The sequence below is a fragment of the Tachyglossus aculeatus genome, chromosome 4 (genome assembly GCF_015852505.1).
Source record: "Tachyglossus aculeatus isolate mTacAcu1 chromosome 4, mTacAcu1.pri, whole genome shotgun sequence".
NCBI lineage: Eukaryota > Metazoa > Chordata > Mammalia > Monotremata > Tachyglossidae > Tachyglossus > Tachyglossus aculeatus.
In genome coordinates this window covers 92,637,419-92,652,894 of record NC_052069.1, presented here as the reverse complement: position 1 = coordinate 92,652,894, position 15,476 = coordinate 92,637,419, and the positions used below count along the sequence as shown (strand labels likewise).

At 44.9% G+C, this 15,476-nt stretch overlaps 1 protein-coding gene across 1 annotated transcript in view; it reads left to right on the top strand.

The window, feature by feature from the left end:
- Nucleotides 1-15,476, top strand: part of NECAB1 (N-terminal EF-hand calcium binding protein 1) — a 148,975-nt gene that overhangs the window by 129,509 nt on the left and 3,990 nt on the right. The window contains exons 11-12 of the mRNA XM_038745134.1: nucleotides 7,169-7,246; nucleotides 10,211-10,302. Coding sequence (XP_038601062.1) covers nucleotides 7,169-7,246; nucleotides 10,211-10,302 — 170 coding nt within the window. The remainder of the gene's footprint in view (nucleotides 1-7,168; nucleotides 7,247-10,210; nucleotides 10,303-15,476) is intronic.

Sequence of the window (15,476 nt, the reverse complement as noted above, 5' to 3'; positions counted from 1 at the left end):
CACACACACACACACACACACACACACACATATGCACGCATGTATAGATCCTCCTTCTTTCCAGCATACCAGGACCAGGCAGAAAGATTCAAGAGGAGTGTGATTTGGCCATGAAGTGAAGATTGAGATTACAGAGAAGCAGCATGGCCTAGTGGATAGAGTAGGGACCTGGAAGTTAGAAAGACCTGGGTTCTAATCCTGGCTCTACCACTCGTCTGCTGTGTAACCTTGGGCAAATCACTTCCTTTTCTGTGCCTCGGTTACCTCATTTGTAGATGGGGATTAAGACTGTGAGTGACAGGGACTGCATCCAACCTGATTAATTTGTATCTACCCCAGTGCTTAGTATAATGCCTGGTACATAGCTAAGTGCTTTACGAAAGCCATTACAAAAACTTATTGAACCTACCTTACTCATTCTACCACTCCTTATTGACTGATTTCCATTTGTCCCTAAGAGAGAGTGGGAGTTTGAATTCACCCTGAAGGTGTCCCATCATCATCATCCTCTCACCTATTGATGCCTTCGGCCTAAGAAGTAAAGTGAAGGGGATCTGATTTTCAATTCAGAGAGTCAATCCATCCATCAATCAATCATATTTATTGAGCGCTTACTGTGTATGGAGCACCGTACTAAGCTCTTGGAAGAGTGCAGTGCAACAGAGTTGATAGATATGTTCCCTGCCCACAATGAGCTTACAGTCTAGAGGGGTAGCCAGGTATTAATATGAATAAATTATGGATATTCATTCAACCGGATGTATTGAGCACTTACTGTGTGCATAGCACTGTACTAAGCGCTTGGGAAGTACAAGTCAGCAACATATAGAGACGGTCCCTACCCTACAATGGGCTTACAGTCTAGAAGGGGGAGACAGACAACACAACAAAACATGTGGACAGGTGTCAAGTCCTCAGAATAAATAGAAATAAAGCTAGATGTGCATCATTAACAAAATAAATAAATAGAATAGTAAATATGTACAAGTAAAATAAATAGAGTAATCAATCTGTACAAACATATATACAGGTGCTGTGGGGAGGGGAAGGAGGTAGGGCAGGGGGATGGGGAGGAGGAGAGGAAAAAGGGGGCTCAGTCTGGATACATACATAGGTGCTTTGGGGCTGAGGAAGGAGCGAATAAGGGGAGCAAATTCAAGTGCAAGGGTGACTCGGAAGGGAGTGGGTGAAGAGGAAATGAGAGTTTAGTCAGGGAAGGCCTCTTGGAGAAGAGGATCCTTCAAAAAGCCTTGGATAGATAGAGAGTAATTGTTGGATATGAAAAGGGAGGGTGTTCCAGGCCAGGGGTAAGGTGGCCGAGAGGTCAGTGATGAGAAAGACAAGATTGAAGTACAGTGAGTAAGTTGGCATTAGTGAAGTGAAATGTGTGTGCTGGGATGTAGTAGGGAGTGGAGGGGGGTTTTGGTTGCTTCTGCTGGGGTGAACACAGCTTCTCAGGCCAGCTTGGGCAAATGTTATTGAAGGGAAAACATCGCAGGCACAGGTCAGTGTTTCCTCCAGGAATATGCAGACTTACCATGTTTCACACCACTAATTTCAGACCACCGGAGAACAGGCAGTACAAAACAGGATGGTTTTTGAGGAAGCAAAGAAAACACCGTGACTCCAGTGTTCTCTTATGCTCCACCTTCACAGATTTCTCTGACTGGATTTACATGGTGGGAGCCACCAGAGAACAAGCAGCCAGTGAATTTTATGTATTTATTTTTTGATAGTATTTGTTAAGGGCTTGCTGTGTGCCAGACACTGTTCTAAGCAAGGGCTAGTTACAAGGTGATCAGGTCAGACACATTCCCCCTCCCACATGGGGCTCACAGCCCTAGTAGGAGGGAGAACATGGCCCAAATCCCCATTTTACAGATGAGGAAACTGAGTCACAGAGAAGTCAAGTGACTTGGCCAAGGTCATACAGCAGGCAAGTGACATAGCTGGGATTTTGCCTTTTTAAGGGTGAGGAATAGGAACTGGAAAGTTATGGCTACAGGGGAGTAAGAGAGAGCGGTGACCACGAATTTTCTTTCTGCTTTTGACTCTAACTAGGAAATACACTCTAGAACGCTAGGGCAGAAAATGGGGATAGCTAAGATGCCTTCTTTTTGATATTAAACCATTGCATCTCACTCTTGCTTTTCCCTACTGGAGAATAAGATGGGAAAATTTAGTCTCTTCAGTCATTTTTCCTTTTTACAAAGATTGATTCAAAACAGTCACCCAATCAGGCTGAGAGGATGAAAAATTAAACGTTCTGCAACGGGGGAAAGACATGGCAGCTTTTTGAAGTGATTATTTACAGTTGTTTCTTTAACTGTAAGCCACATGCTGGTGTTAAAAAGAATATTTACCAGAGTTCCCTAGAAGTATGTTGATAGGGGTGTCTTATAAATACAGAAAGGTTAAGATTGAAGTTAAACCCTGAGGAATGAAAGTTTTCAAGGGCACCAGAAGACACAGTGCCCACCCTCTCTTTCTCTGGGGCATCTGATCCTGACAACAGCTGCATCTGCTATTTCTCCCCTTCCTAGCCTCTGACAGAAGGCTTGACAATATAGCCCTGAGAAAGAATTTGGAGCTATTTAAAGGTAATAGCAATGGCACAAATCAACAGAGCCAACTGGAGGAAGAAAAAAAATGCCCGGCAACTACTGAAACCTTTGGTGAACATTTGGGGCCACCTATTGGACGTGTTGTGATAACTTTTAGATTTCCTCTTGATTGGACAACTGGGATGGGCTATTTAATGATAATAATAATAATAATAATGGCATTTCTTAAGCGCTTACTATGTGCAAAGCACTGTTCTAAGCGCTGGGGAGGTTACAAGGTGATCAGGTTGTCTCACGGGGGGCTCACAGCCTTAATCCCCATTTTACAGATGAGGTAACTGAGGCGCAGAGAAGTTAAGTGACTTGCCCAAGGTCACACAGCTGACAACTGGCAGAGCTGGGATTTGAACCATTTGTATGGTTAAATAATCAAAAGTCGACCACACTTTTAAAATTCTGCAGTTTATCAGTTATTTCATTTTAGAAAAGCAGGCAACTCACAGAAAAAGAAGAGAAGGGATGGAGAGACAGAGGCAGAGATACACACATAATATGCTCTCACACAGGTACCTTCTCTCTATCACATGTATAAGCACATTCATTCAGTCAGTCATATTTATTAAGCACTTACTGTGTGCAGAGCACTGTACTAAGCGCTTGGGAAAGTAAAATACAACAATAAACAGCGACATATGACAATACACAGGGACATTCCCTGCCCACAAGAAGCTCACAGTCTAGAAGGAGGGAGATAGACATCAATACAAATAAATAAAATTACAGATATAAAAATAAGTGCTGTGGGGCTGGAGGTGGGGAGAGCAAAGGGAGCAAGCCAGGGCAACACAGAAGGGTGTAGAAGATGAGGAAAAGTGGGGCTTAGTCTGGGAAGGCCTCTTGGAGGAGGTATGCCTTCAATAAGGCTTTGAAGTGGGGGAGAGGAATTGTCTGTCGGATTTGAGGAGGGAGGGCTCTCCAGACCAGAGGCAGGATGTGTGCCAGTGGTCGTCAGCGAGACGGGTGAGATCAAGGCAGTGAGATGGTTACATTCAACTACCCAATCGATCATATTTATTGAGCACTTACTGTGTGCAGTGCACTGTACCAAGCACTTGGGAGAGTATAATATAACAGAGCTGGAAGACATGCTTCCTGCCCACAGCGAGCTTATGGACTAGAGGGAGCTTACCCACACACATTCTCACATGTATACAAAAACTCTCTCTAACCCATGTTTCCTCTCCCACACATCCACTCTCACACATCCACCCTCTGTCTCTGTCAAACTTTGCCATGTGATCACACTCACCTACACTCGTTCTCACTCCTACCTAGGCACTGACACTCACACACTGTCACACTCACATGTTCATTCCCTCTCTCTCCCACTTCCAAGCACACCGTCCCTCCTCTCCGAACATTCAGCTGCCGCACAGACTCACTCCTTCCCTGCTTTTACCCTGGCTCCTCTCCCTGCACTGCCAACTTGTACTTCCCATCATCATCAATCGTATTTATTGAGCGCTTACTATGTGCAGAGCACTGTACTAAGCGCTTGGGAAGTACAAAATGGCAACATATAGAGACAGTCCCTACCCAACAGTGGGCTCACAGTCTAAAAGGGGGAGACAGAGAACAAAACCAAACCTAGTAACAAAATAAAATAAATAGAATAGATATGTACAAATAAAATAAATAAATAAATAAATAGAGTAATAAATATGTACAAACATATATACATATATACAGGTGCTGTGGGGAAGGGAAGGAGGTAAGATGGGGGGGATGGAGAGGGGGACGAGGGGGAGAGGAAGGAAGGGGCTCAGTCTGGGAAGGCCTCCTGGCCAAATGCTTAGTACAGTGCTCTGCACACAATAAGCGCTCAATAAATACGATTGATTGATTGATTGACTGGCAGTGCCGCCGCTGCTCTGGCCAAAGGCTGCTTTCCAGGATTGCCAGTCAGTCAGTCACATTTATCGAGTGCTTACTCAATAATAATAATAATAATTATAATAAGGGCATTTGTTAAGTGCTTACTAAGTGCAAAGCACTGTTCTAAGCACTGCGGAGGCTACAAGGTGATCAGGTTGTCCCACGGGGGGCTCACAGTCTTAATCCCCATTTTACAGATGAGGTAACTGAGGCCCAGAGAAGTGAAGTGACTTGCCCAAAGTCACACAGCTGACAGTTGGTGGAGCTGGGATGTGAACCCTTGACCTCTGCCTCTGAAGCTCATGCTCTTTCCACTGAGCCATGCTGCTTCTCTAATAGACAAGCAGCATAGCATAGTGGATAGAGCATGAGCCTTGAGAGTCAGAAGGTTGTGGGTACTGATATCCACTCCTTGTCTGCTGTGTGACCTTGGGCAAGTCACTTCACTTCTCGGTGCCTCAGTTACCTCATCTGAAAAATAGGGATTGAGACTGTGAGCCCCATGTGGGACAGGGACTGTGTCCAACCAATTTGTACCCACCCAAGCACTTATTATGGCTGGCTCGTAGTATGTGCTTAACAAATACCATAATCATTATTTTTATTACTGTGTGCAGAGCACTGTACTAAGCACTTGGAAGAGTACAGTATACAAATATAATAATAATAATAATAATGATGGCATTTATTAAGCGCTTACTATGTGCAAAGCACTGTTCAAAGTGCTGGGGATGTTACAAGGTGATCAGGTTGTCCCACGGGGGGCTCACAGTCTTCATCCCCATTTTACAGATGAGGGAACTGAGGCCCGGAGAAGTGAAGCGACTTGCCCAAAGTCACCCAGCTGACAAGTGGTGGAGCCGGGATTCGAACCCACGGCCTCCGACTCCCAAGCCCGGGCTCCTTCCACTGAGCCATGCTGCTTAGAGTCATTCCCTGCCCACAACTTGTACTGATGTCTGTCTCCCCAACCTAGACTGTTGTGGGCAGAGATTGTCTCTGTTTACTGCTGTATTGGACTTTCCAAGTGCTTAGTACAGTGCTCTGCACACAGTAAGCACTCAGTAAATATGATTGAAGGAAGGAACTTATGGTTTAGAGGACATATGCAATTCCAGGCAGGGGAACTGAATGCAGAGGGGTCCTGGAGCCTCAGGGAATAGCCCCAGGATTTGAACTTCCACTGCGGAGCTAGGAGCCAAGCTGCAGGAAGAGTAAAGGAAGGAGTCATGTCCGCTGCTGGATCTCTCCTATTTCCTTGTCTCTGGGAATCTGGGAAGCTTGACCTTCCTGGGCTGCCCAGGACCTAATGGTGCCCACACGTAAGGGGACCACCCAGCTTCCCAATTTCAGCAGGATAGTGCCGCAACTTGGAGTCCGCTGGTATCCGATGTTTTTGTACGATTTACAAGTACGGTAAGGAGTGCTTCTTGTTTTGCAAAGACCAGATACACTCGCTCCGTTTCAGTCTGAAGCCATAGTCATTCATTCAGTCGTATTTATTGAGCGCTTACTGTGTGCAAAGCACTGTATAAAGGAGCACTGGGAAGCAGCGTGGCTCAGTGGAAAGAGCCCAGGCTTTGGAGTCAGAGGTCATGGGTTCAAACCCTGGCTCTGCCGACTCTCAGCTGTGTGACTTTGGGCAAGTCACTTAACTTCTCTGTGCCTCAGTTACCTCATCTGGGAAAATGGGGATTGAGACTGTGAGCCCCCCGTGGGACAACCTGATCACCTTGTAACCTCCCCAGCGCTTAGAACAGTGCTTTGCACATAGTAAGCACTTAATAAATGCCATTATTATTATAGAGAAGCAGCATGGCTCAGTGGAAAGAGCACAGGCTTTGGAGTCAGAGGTCATGGGTTCGAATCCTGGCTCCACCACATGTCTGCTGTGTGACCTTGGGCAAGTCACTTAACTTCTCTGAGCCTCAGTTCCCTCATCTTAAAATGGGGATTAAGACTGTGAGCCCCACATGGGACAACCTGATCACCTTGTAACCTCCCCAGCGCTTAGAACAGTGCTTTGCACATAGTAAGTGCTTAACAAATGCCATTATTATTATTATTATTGCAAAAAATGATTTCACTTCCTTGTGAAATAAGCAGGAACATGTACTCATGATACAGCAGCGCAAAGGCTCAAAGATTTTTTGAAAGTTTTCCCCTCCCTGTTTCCCCCACTAAACAAGGATTTTGAAATACTTCCCCACTGACTGGATTGCCCATGCAGTGCAAGTCCTCACTGGCTTATGCTTGTCTTATTTAAGTCATATACTAACAAACTACCCGACTTGATGCCTGTGATGGTTTACCCTTTCCAATGAATTAATTCATTTGGGATATCACTGAACCCCACTGCCCTCACTTTGTTAAAAGATGGGTTGCAAAAATAAAAAAATTCATCATATCATTCTTATTTTCATATTTTAAAAAATGCTGCTTGAAAATGCTTCGTGACATTTTAGACCAGTATTGGAGTTCCAAACAGTTAATGATACCGATGACTTTCAAAAGGCTTTCTGTTTCCCGCATCAAACTTCTGTGGTTTAGAAGTCCACATGAATCAATAGGACATCATGTCATCCACAAGCCATGTTGGGGAAAATGAAAAATTTTCTTATCTTTAAATTTCTTGAAGGTAATAATATTCACTTTGTTCTCCAATCCAGTGTGTCTATTCAGAAGCTCTCGAATGAATCACGCTTCATAGTTTATGAGTTCTGGGAGAACAGCAGTGTGTGGAATAGGTAAGTAGGAAGGAACTAACTGTGTGTATTCACGGGTCTGACTCTTTGCAAAACAGATTATACGGTGTCTTGGGAGGCTGAACCAGAACTAGACTTTACCTGCTGTTTCTGAATGGCATTAAAAATGTGAAAATATGATGAATTGTTTAGAGAAAGACAGGACAAATCTTCCAAGCAATCCCAAGCCAAAACAAACATCATGGGCAGAAATGTATTATTCTGAAAAACTTTCAGATTATGCCGGGTGGTGAGGATAATACTTTGAAGTTGTATAATCCTTTTGTTTTTCCAAGGTACTTTCAAGTTTCTTATCTCAGCATTCCCCTGAGATAGAGAGAAGCAGGGATGCTGGGGTAGAGAGAAGCAGCATGGCTCAGTGGCAAGAGCCCGGGCTTGGGAGTCGGAGGTCATGGGTTTTAATGCCGGCTCCGCCACTTGTCAGCTGTGTGACTTTGGAAAAGTCACTTCACTTCTCTGTGCCTCAGTTACCTCATCTGTAAAATGGGGATTAATACTGTGAGCCCCACAAGGGACAACCTGATCACCTTGTGTCCTCCCCAGCGCTTAAAGCAGTGCTTTGCACACAGTAAGTGCTAAACAAATGTCATCATTATTATTATTATTATTCTCACTGCTTATATTAAGGAGATGGAGGCAACAGAGATAAAGTGACTTGTCCAAGATCACACACCAGGAGGGTACAGAGCTGGAATCCTTTGACCCCATGACTCACACTTTCCAATAGACCACATTGCCCCACCACAGGGCTTCATTGGACTGAAAAGACAGAAACAACTTAAGGCATCCTTGAGGTGGGTCCATAGCACTTAACACCACCTAAAGATAGGGAAGTAGTGGAGGACAAATCTCCTTGTGGTTTAACTTAACATCATGAGCCATACAGACTAGAGCAGGTGGTTAGACAAAATACAAATTAACACAAAGGCTTCACCATCACTCATTTCCTAGAGTAGAGAGACTTGACAGTGAAATAGATACACCCAGCTCTTTTATGACTTGAGGATTGTGTCCTTGCAATATTTTGCTCTAAGGAAATCTCATACTGCAGTCCCCACCCATTCCAATGCGAAGCAGTTTCTTTGATAATGTGGTATCCTGAGCCCAAAAAGACTCATGTTGCTGGAAAAATGACCCTGATCATATGTGCTAGCCAAAATCCATAATTGAAAACACAAATTATGACAGAGTTAAGGAGGGGGGGGAGGGAGGAAAGTAAAACAAAAAAGGAAGGGAGAGAGGAGGAGAAAGAGACAGAGAAAGCCTCCATATTTGAAGGCACCACAGATTACTGTGAGATTTCATGCCTGTGAAGATTATGGCGGAAAAGACATCCTCTTCTACACTTAATACTCATTTAATGATAGTAGGGGGACGTGAACTTTTCTGTATTCTTCCCATTTGGGGTTAGTAGAATATGACTACCCTCCCAAAAGCTTAGTACAGTGTTCTGCACATGAAATAAGCACTCAGTAAATCCCACTGATTGATAAATGGCTGCTCAGCGAATGTCGCCCCAGCTCCCAAAGTCCCGTATGGAGTTACCTGAACAAACAGGACTACTTTTCAGGGTTGAGCTGGGCCATCCTTGGGCTCGGGAGAATTGGGGAAATTGTTCTAGAAAACATAGGGTGCCTCCCAGTAAGCCAAAAAACGGTTGCTCCAGAGACTGCAGAGAGAGAGAAGATGGGGTCACTCAGCTGCTCAAGTCACCAGCAACCTTTGCCCCTTTTCGTCTTGCTGTTTCACCAATGGCAGCTCTCCAGAATCCTGCTTTGTAGGAGTTAGAATAAATAAAAATAGTAAATAATGGCGTCATTTGTTAAGCGCTTGCTATGTGCAAAGCACTGTTCTAAGCACTGGGGGGGCGGGGGATACAAGGTGATCAGGTTGTCCCATGTGGGGCTCACAGTCTTGATCCCCATTTTCCAGATGAGGTAACTGAGGTTCAGAGAAGTTAAGTGACTTGCCCACGTTCACACAGCAGACTTGTGGCAGAGCCGGGATTTGAACCCATTGCCTCTGACTCCAAAGCCCGGGCTCTACCCACTGAGCCATGCTGCTTCTCTAGAAGATGCCAGAGAGAGAGGACTGTAGGGCCAGGGGCAGTGTAGATTCCCATCAGAAGGAGCAGAGAAATGCTGGCTGAGCATTAGTCTGCAGAGTAGAACTTCTCTTTCAAACCCTCCTCTTCCATCGCTCCCAGGTGAGGTCTTGCATTGGGTTAATTGCCCTGGGCCTTGTATCTCCCCCTAGGCTGGCTCTGGAGAGGGGGGAAGGAGGGAGACAGTTACACTTTGCTCTCCCTTCCCCATCCCTTTCTAGACTGTGAGCCCGTTGTTGGGTAGGGACCATCTCTATATGTTGCCAACTTGTACTTCCCAAGCACTCAGTACAGTGCTCTGCATACAGTAAGCGCTCAATAAACACGATTGAATGTAAGGGCTATCAGGGGAGTGGGTGCAGTAACTAAAACCATAGCACTCTGCAACAAAAGGCCCTGTTGGTCCTCACTAATCCCGTTAAAGCGCTGATGGATATTGCACTAATGTTGGCCAGCCTAAACACTGAGATCTTTACTTCTTGCTAGAACTAATGAGAACGGATGCTCGTACAAACTGGGCAACTGTGCCACAGAGACTGTGATATACTGAAGTGAACTAGGGATGAGTAGCATCTGAGAGGTGAGCAAAGGAAAAAATAAAAATAAAGGGAAGAGAAAACAATCACTGGGTCATTGAACTCTCCTAAAGGGTTGAGGGAATCAGGCCAAGAAAGGCTCACACACCCCTTGTGAATCCGCAAAAAGGAGAAGTGGAAAATCCCTCCAAAATATAACCCATGATATCCCGATCCTTAGTTGCGAAGGACAGCCTCAGAATTCTGTGCATGGGCAATCAGTCCTAGATATGAACAAACTGCCCTGACCTTGGTTCGTTTCCACAGCCACCTGCAGATGAATTACAGCAAAACTTTCCAAAGGAGCAACGTGGACTTCCTGGAAACACCTGAGCTCCTGTCCACCATGCTCGTACCTGGTAACGAACTCTGTTGTCTGTACATAACTTCTAAGTGTATTTAGCGTTTGCTGTGAACATTTTGGTGGTGCGATTTTTCTCCTCCTGTTTTATTTCTGTTCCCTCTTTCAGTCAGAGTTCAGTTTTCTCAAGAAATTAAGGTTTGGTCATCATCAGGAATAAGGTCCAACAGGACTGTGACTTTTTAGGGGAGTAAATCTGGGGGCTGAGTTGCAAATGTTGCACTCTAGTTGAGACAGAACTAGCTGAGGATGGAGAAAGCATGGCAATTTTCCCAAGCATAATAAAGGGCCATAGCACAGGGCCCGGAATGATCTTCCACCCACGATTTGCTCCCCATTTCTTGTCACCCCACTCTACACCACTCCCCCACCCTCATAATTCCCTAAATTTTCCTTGAAACAGAAAAGTGATAGTTTTGGCTCCTGAATCAAAGGCCCAGCTTCAGGCTGGGGGAAAGCCCCCAGGATAGAGTCCACAGGTTGGCAAGACCCAGTGATACTTCAACCTGCATGGACTTGGCTCCTGTGCCTGCATCTAGATGCCAGTGTGGGCTACCTCGGGGGTTGCACACAAACTACTACAGCAGCAACCCCAGCCATCAGAGCAATCAGGAAGTTTGGGGCTGCTGCTTGCCACTGTCCCAACCCTAAAGGATAGGCTTATATCAACAGTCTTATTTTAGTTCACCAAGTCATCACTATTCCCATTTTACAGATGAGGGAACTGAGGCAACAAGAAGGAAGTGCCTTGCCTGAGGTCACACAGTGGGCAAGGCTCTACCTAGAACTCGTCTCATGATTGCCAGATCTATCGGGACGTTCTGCTTCTCTCCTCTCTATTTTCCCCTTCTTTCTCTTGCTTCTTCCCTCCACTTGAGAACTGACCCATTGGGTCTTCTCTCCAATTAGTTAACAACACTTATTAAAGGATTTACTGTGTGTGAATAGTAAATATTTGCTATTTATATTTACTGAGCACTTGGAAGAATACAATACAATAGAGCTGGTAGATGCAATCACTGCCCCAAGGAGCTAACAGTATAGTGCGGAAGAGAGACGATGAAATTATAGAGAAGAAAAGCAGCAGAGTACTAGGAAATGTATATAAGTGTTGTGGGAATGGAGGTGGGGTGTCTATCAAAGAGCTTACGGGGCATGGACCCAGGTGGCAATGCAGAGGGAGATTAGTAAGGAGAAATGAATGGTTAGTCAGGGAAGGATTCTCGAAGGAAATATGACTTTAGCCAGGCTTTGAAGATGAGAAGAGTGGTGATATCTGGAGGGATGTAGGAGGTAGGATGTGAGGTAGAGGTCAACAGTGAGAGAGATGAGATTGAGGCACCGTGTGTAGGTTGGCTTTAGGGGAGTGAAGTGTGTGGGATTGGGCGTAGTGGGAGACGAGTGAGGTAAGGTAGGAGGGGCCCAGCTGATTTGAATGCCTTAAAGTTGGTGGTAAGGAGTTTCTGTCTGATTTCCCAAGTGCTTAGTACAGTGCTCTGCACACAGTAAGCGCTCAATAAATACGATTGATGATGATGTGGAGATGAATGGGCAACCATTGGAGGTTTCTGAAGAAATCATGCAGGCAGCAGGGTGAACTATGGACTGGTTGAGGAGAGAAAGAAGGCAGGAAGGTCAGCAAGGAAGCCAATGCAATCTTTAGGGTGGGATATAATAACAATAATAATAACAATGTTGGTATTTGTTAAGCACTTACTATGTGCCAAGCACTGTTCTAGGCGCTGGGGTAGATGCAAGGTGATCTGGTTGTCAGTCCGTCAGTTGCATTTATTGAGCGCTTACTGTGTGCAGAGCACTGTACTAAGCACTTGGAAAGTACAATTCAGCAACAGAGACAATCCCTGCCCACAACGTGCTCACAGTCTAGAAGGGGGGAGACCGACGGCAATATGAGTAAACGGGCATCAGTAGCATCATTATAAATAGAATTATAGATATATACACAACACTAATAAAAATAAACAGAATTACAATTATAAATATGTACATATATGCATGTTATTATTAGGTGGTGGGGTCAGTCAGTTGGATTTACTGCGAGCTTACTGTGTGTGCCAAGTACTGTACTAAGCACTTGGGAGATGACAAAAGAACAATACAACTGACACATTCCCTGTCCACAATGAGCTTATGGTCTAAAGAATGTGCAAATGGGTTGCAGTTCCTCAAAATATAATGTCTTCTGAATAATAAAGATGGCATTTATTAAGCACTTACTATGTGCAGCGCACTGTTCTAAGGGCTGGGGAGGTTACAAGGTGATCAGGTTGTCCCATGGGGGGCTCACAGTCTTCATCGCCATTTTACAGATGAGGGCACTGTGGCCCAGAGAAGTTAAGTGACTTGCCCAAAGTCACACAGCTGACAAGTGGTGGAGCTGGGATGTGAACCCATGACCTCTGACTCCAAAGCCCGTGCTCTTTCCACTGAGCCAGGGCCAGCATGGTAGCAGTTTGGATAGAGAGATTCTGGAGAGGTTGTGAAGACAGAAAGGTCTTTGGCAACAGACTGAATATATGCATTGAATGAAAGGATTTGAGGACAATGCCAAGGGTATGGGTTGTGAGACAGGGAAGATGGTGGTGCTGTCTATAGCAATGGGAAAGTCAAGGGAGGCCAGGGTTTGGGTGGCATGGGGAGTGCTATTTTCGTTATTTTACATTTGAGGCAGAGGGACAACCAAGTAGAGATGTTCTGAAGGCAAAAGGAAATGCAAGATTGTAGAGAAGGAGAGAGATTTGGGTTGTTGAGGTAGATTTTGGAGCCATCTCTGTAGAGGTGGTAGTCCAAGCCATGGGAGTGAATAAATTCTCCTAATTAGTGGGTGTGAATGGAGGTTAGAAGGGGGCACATAACTGAGCCTTGAAGGACGCCCATGGTTAGTATGGTTAGGGGGTGGGAAGCAGAGGGGGAGCTGGCAAAAGATATGGAGAAGATGTGGCCAGAGAGATAGGAAGAGAACCAGAAGTTGGCATAAGTGAACCAAAATTGGACAGTTTTTCCAGGAGAAGGGGGTGGTTCATTGGATCCAAGGCAGCTGAGAGGTCGAGGAGGATTAGGATTGAGTAAAGCCCGTTGGAATTTGCAAGAAGGAAGTCACTGGTGACCTTGAAGTATGTAGGTTCCATGTAGTGAAGGAGGCAGAAGCCAGATTGCAGGGGCATCAAGGAGAGAACTGGAGAGAGGGAGTGGAGGCAATGGGTGTAAATGACTTAAAGGGGAGTTTGGAAGGAAAGGGTAGGAGGGAGATGGGGATGATAGCTGGGGGACAGGGTGAAGTCAAGGGAGAGGTTTTTTTCTTTTCGGATCAGGGATACACCCGCCCATTTGAAACCAAAGGGGAAGGAGCCATTGGAGAGTGACTGGTTGAAGATGGCAGTCAGGGAGGGAATAAGGGTGTTTTTAATTTAGTGCAACAAGATGAAAATGGAGTCACAGATTGAGGGGGCAGATTCTGAAAGGAGATGGGAAGGATGGAAGAGTTGATGAAGAAACAGGAGAAGGTCAAGACTTGAAAGGTATAGGGGAGATTTTTGTACTTAACTAAGCTCTGGGAAGAATACAACAAGGGGTCACCATCAAAAGTAAGGCTGGACATAGAGAAAAATAAACAAAAAGTACAAGATATAGAAAACAGGCTAAATTTACAAGTTGAAAGATACGAAAGTAAAATGAGAAGCCAGTTATTATGATTTGGAAGGGCTGAGCCTCATCAGTCCAGGTAGTGTTGCTAGTCTAAACCACAACTTTCCAAGTAGCTCAGATGTTGCTCAGATAGGCATTTTTGCCTGTCTGCCCTCTGATTCTGCAAGGGGATGTGTTTCTTCTCCAGGTCTTTTGTTACTCCAGAAAACTTGGAAGCCAGGTGAGATCATCTAGGAGGAGGCATTTGTGCAGGATGTGGTGGAATAGGGAGAATCAGAGTGTCTCTCCTGCCTCTATAGTCCCACATGACTCTGTCTCTTCCAAGTATTAAAGTTTTTGGTGAACTAGCTGGTGCCATCGTTACCATCAGGTAGTCAGCTCCTTAAGAGTTCATGTCAGTTCTTCATGACCCTGAGCCATCCCACTTTAGTTGGACTACCTTCTCAAAGTAGACCAGGAAAGTTTTCACTAAGCCAGGCCATTTTCAGGCTTGACTTGTTGAGGGGTTGTTTTCCTAAGACCCAGATTCAAATCATTCTCTTCATCTCCTCCTTTTAAATAATAATAATAATAATAATGGTGTTTAAGTGCTTACTATGTGCCAAGCACTGTTCTAAGCACTGGGATAGATATAAGATAATCAGGTCATCCTGCGTGGGCTCAGTCTTAATCTCCATTTTACAGATGAAGTAACTGAGGCACAAAGAAATTGTGACCTGCCCAAAGTCACACAGCTGCTAACTGGTGGAGTTCGGATTAGAACCCACAACCTCTGACTCCCAAGCCCAAGCTCTTTCCACTAAGCCACACTTCTTTGACACTCAAACTATACAATCTTACTCTCACCTGCCTTCTCACCCTTCCATTTTACTCCTACAGGGAAGCAGCATGGTCTAGTGGGAGTCAGAAGGAACTGGTTTCTAGTCCTGGCTCCACCATGAGTCTGCTGTATGACCTTGAGCAAGGCACTTCACTTCTCTGTGCCACAGTTACCTCATCTGTAAAATGGGGATTAAGATTGCGAGCCCATTGTGGAACAGGGACTGTGTCCCACCCAATTACCTTGTATCTACCCCAGCACTTAGTACAGTGCCTGGCACATAGTAAGCACTCAACAAATACCATCATTACTTTGCTTCTAAGGCCATTCTCTGATGTTCCTCCCCACTCATGATCTCCCAACTACTTACCAACCCATACCTTTACCCAGATTTTCACATTCTTCCAGTTTCTTGTACTTCAATGCATTATCATCATCATCATCATCATCAATCGTATTTATTGAGCGCTTACTGTGTGCAGAGCACTGGACTAAGCGCTTGGGAAGTACAAGTTGGCAACATATAGAGACAGTCCCTACCCAACAGTGGGCTCACAGTCTAAAAGGGGGAGACAGAGAACAAAACCGAACATACTTACAAAATAAAATAAATAGAATAGATATGTACAAGTAAAATAAATAAATAAAATTTTCTTCCTGACACTTTTATTTGCATCTTATCTTTC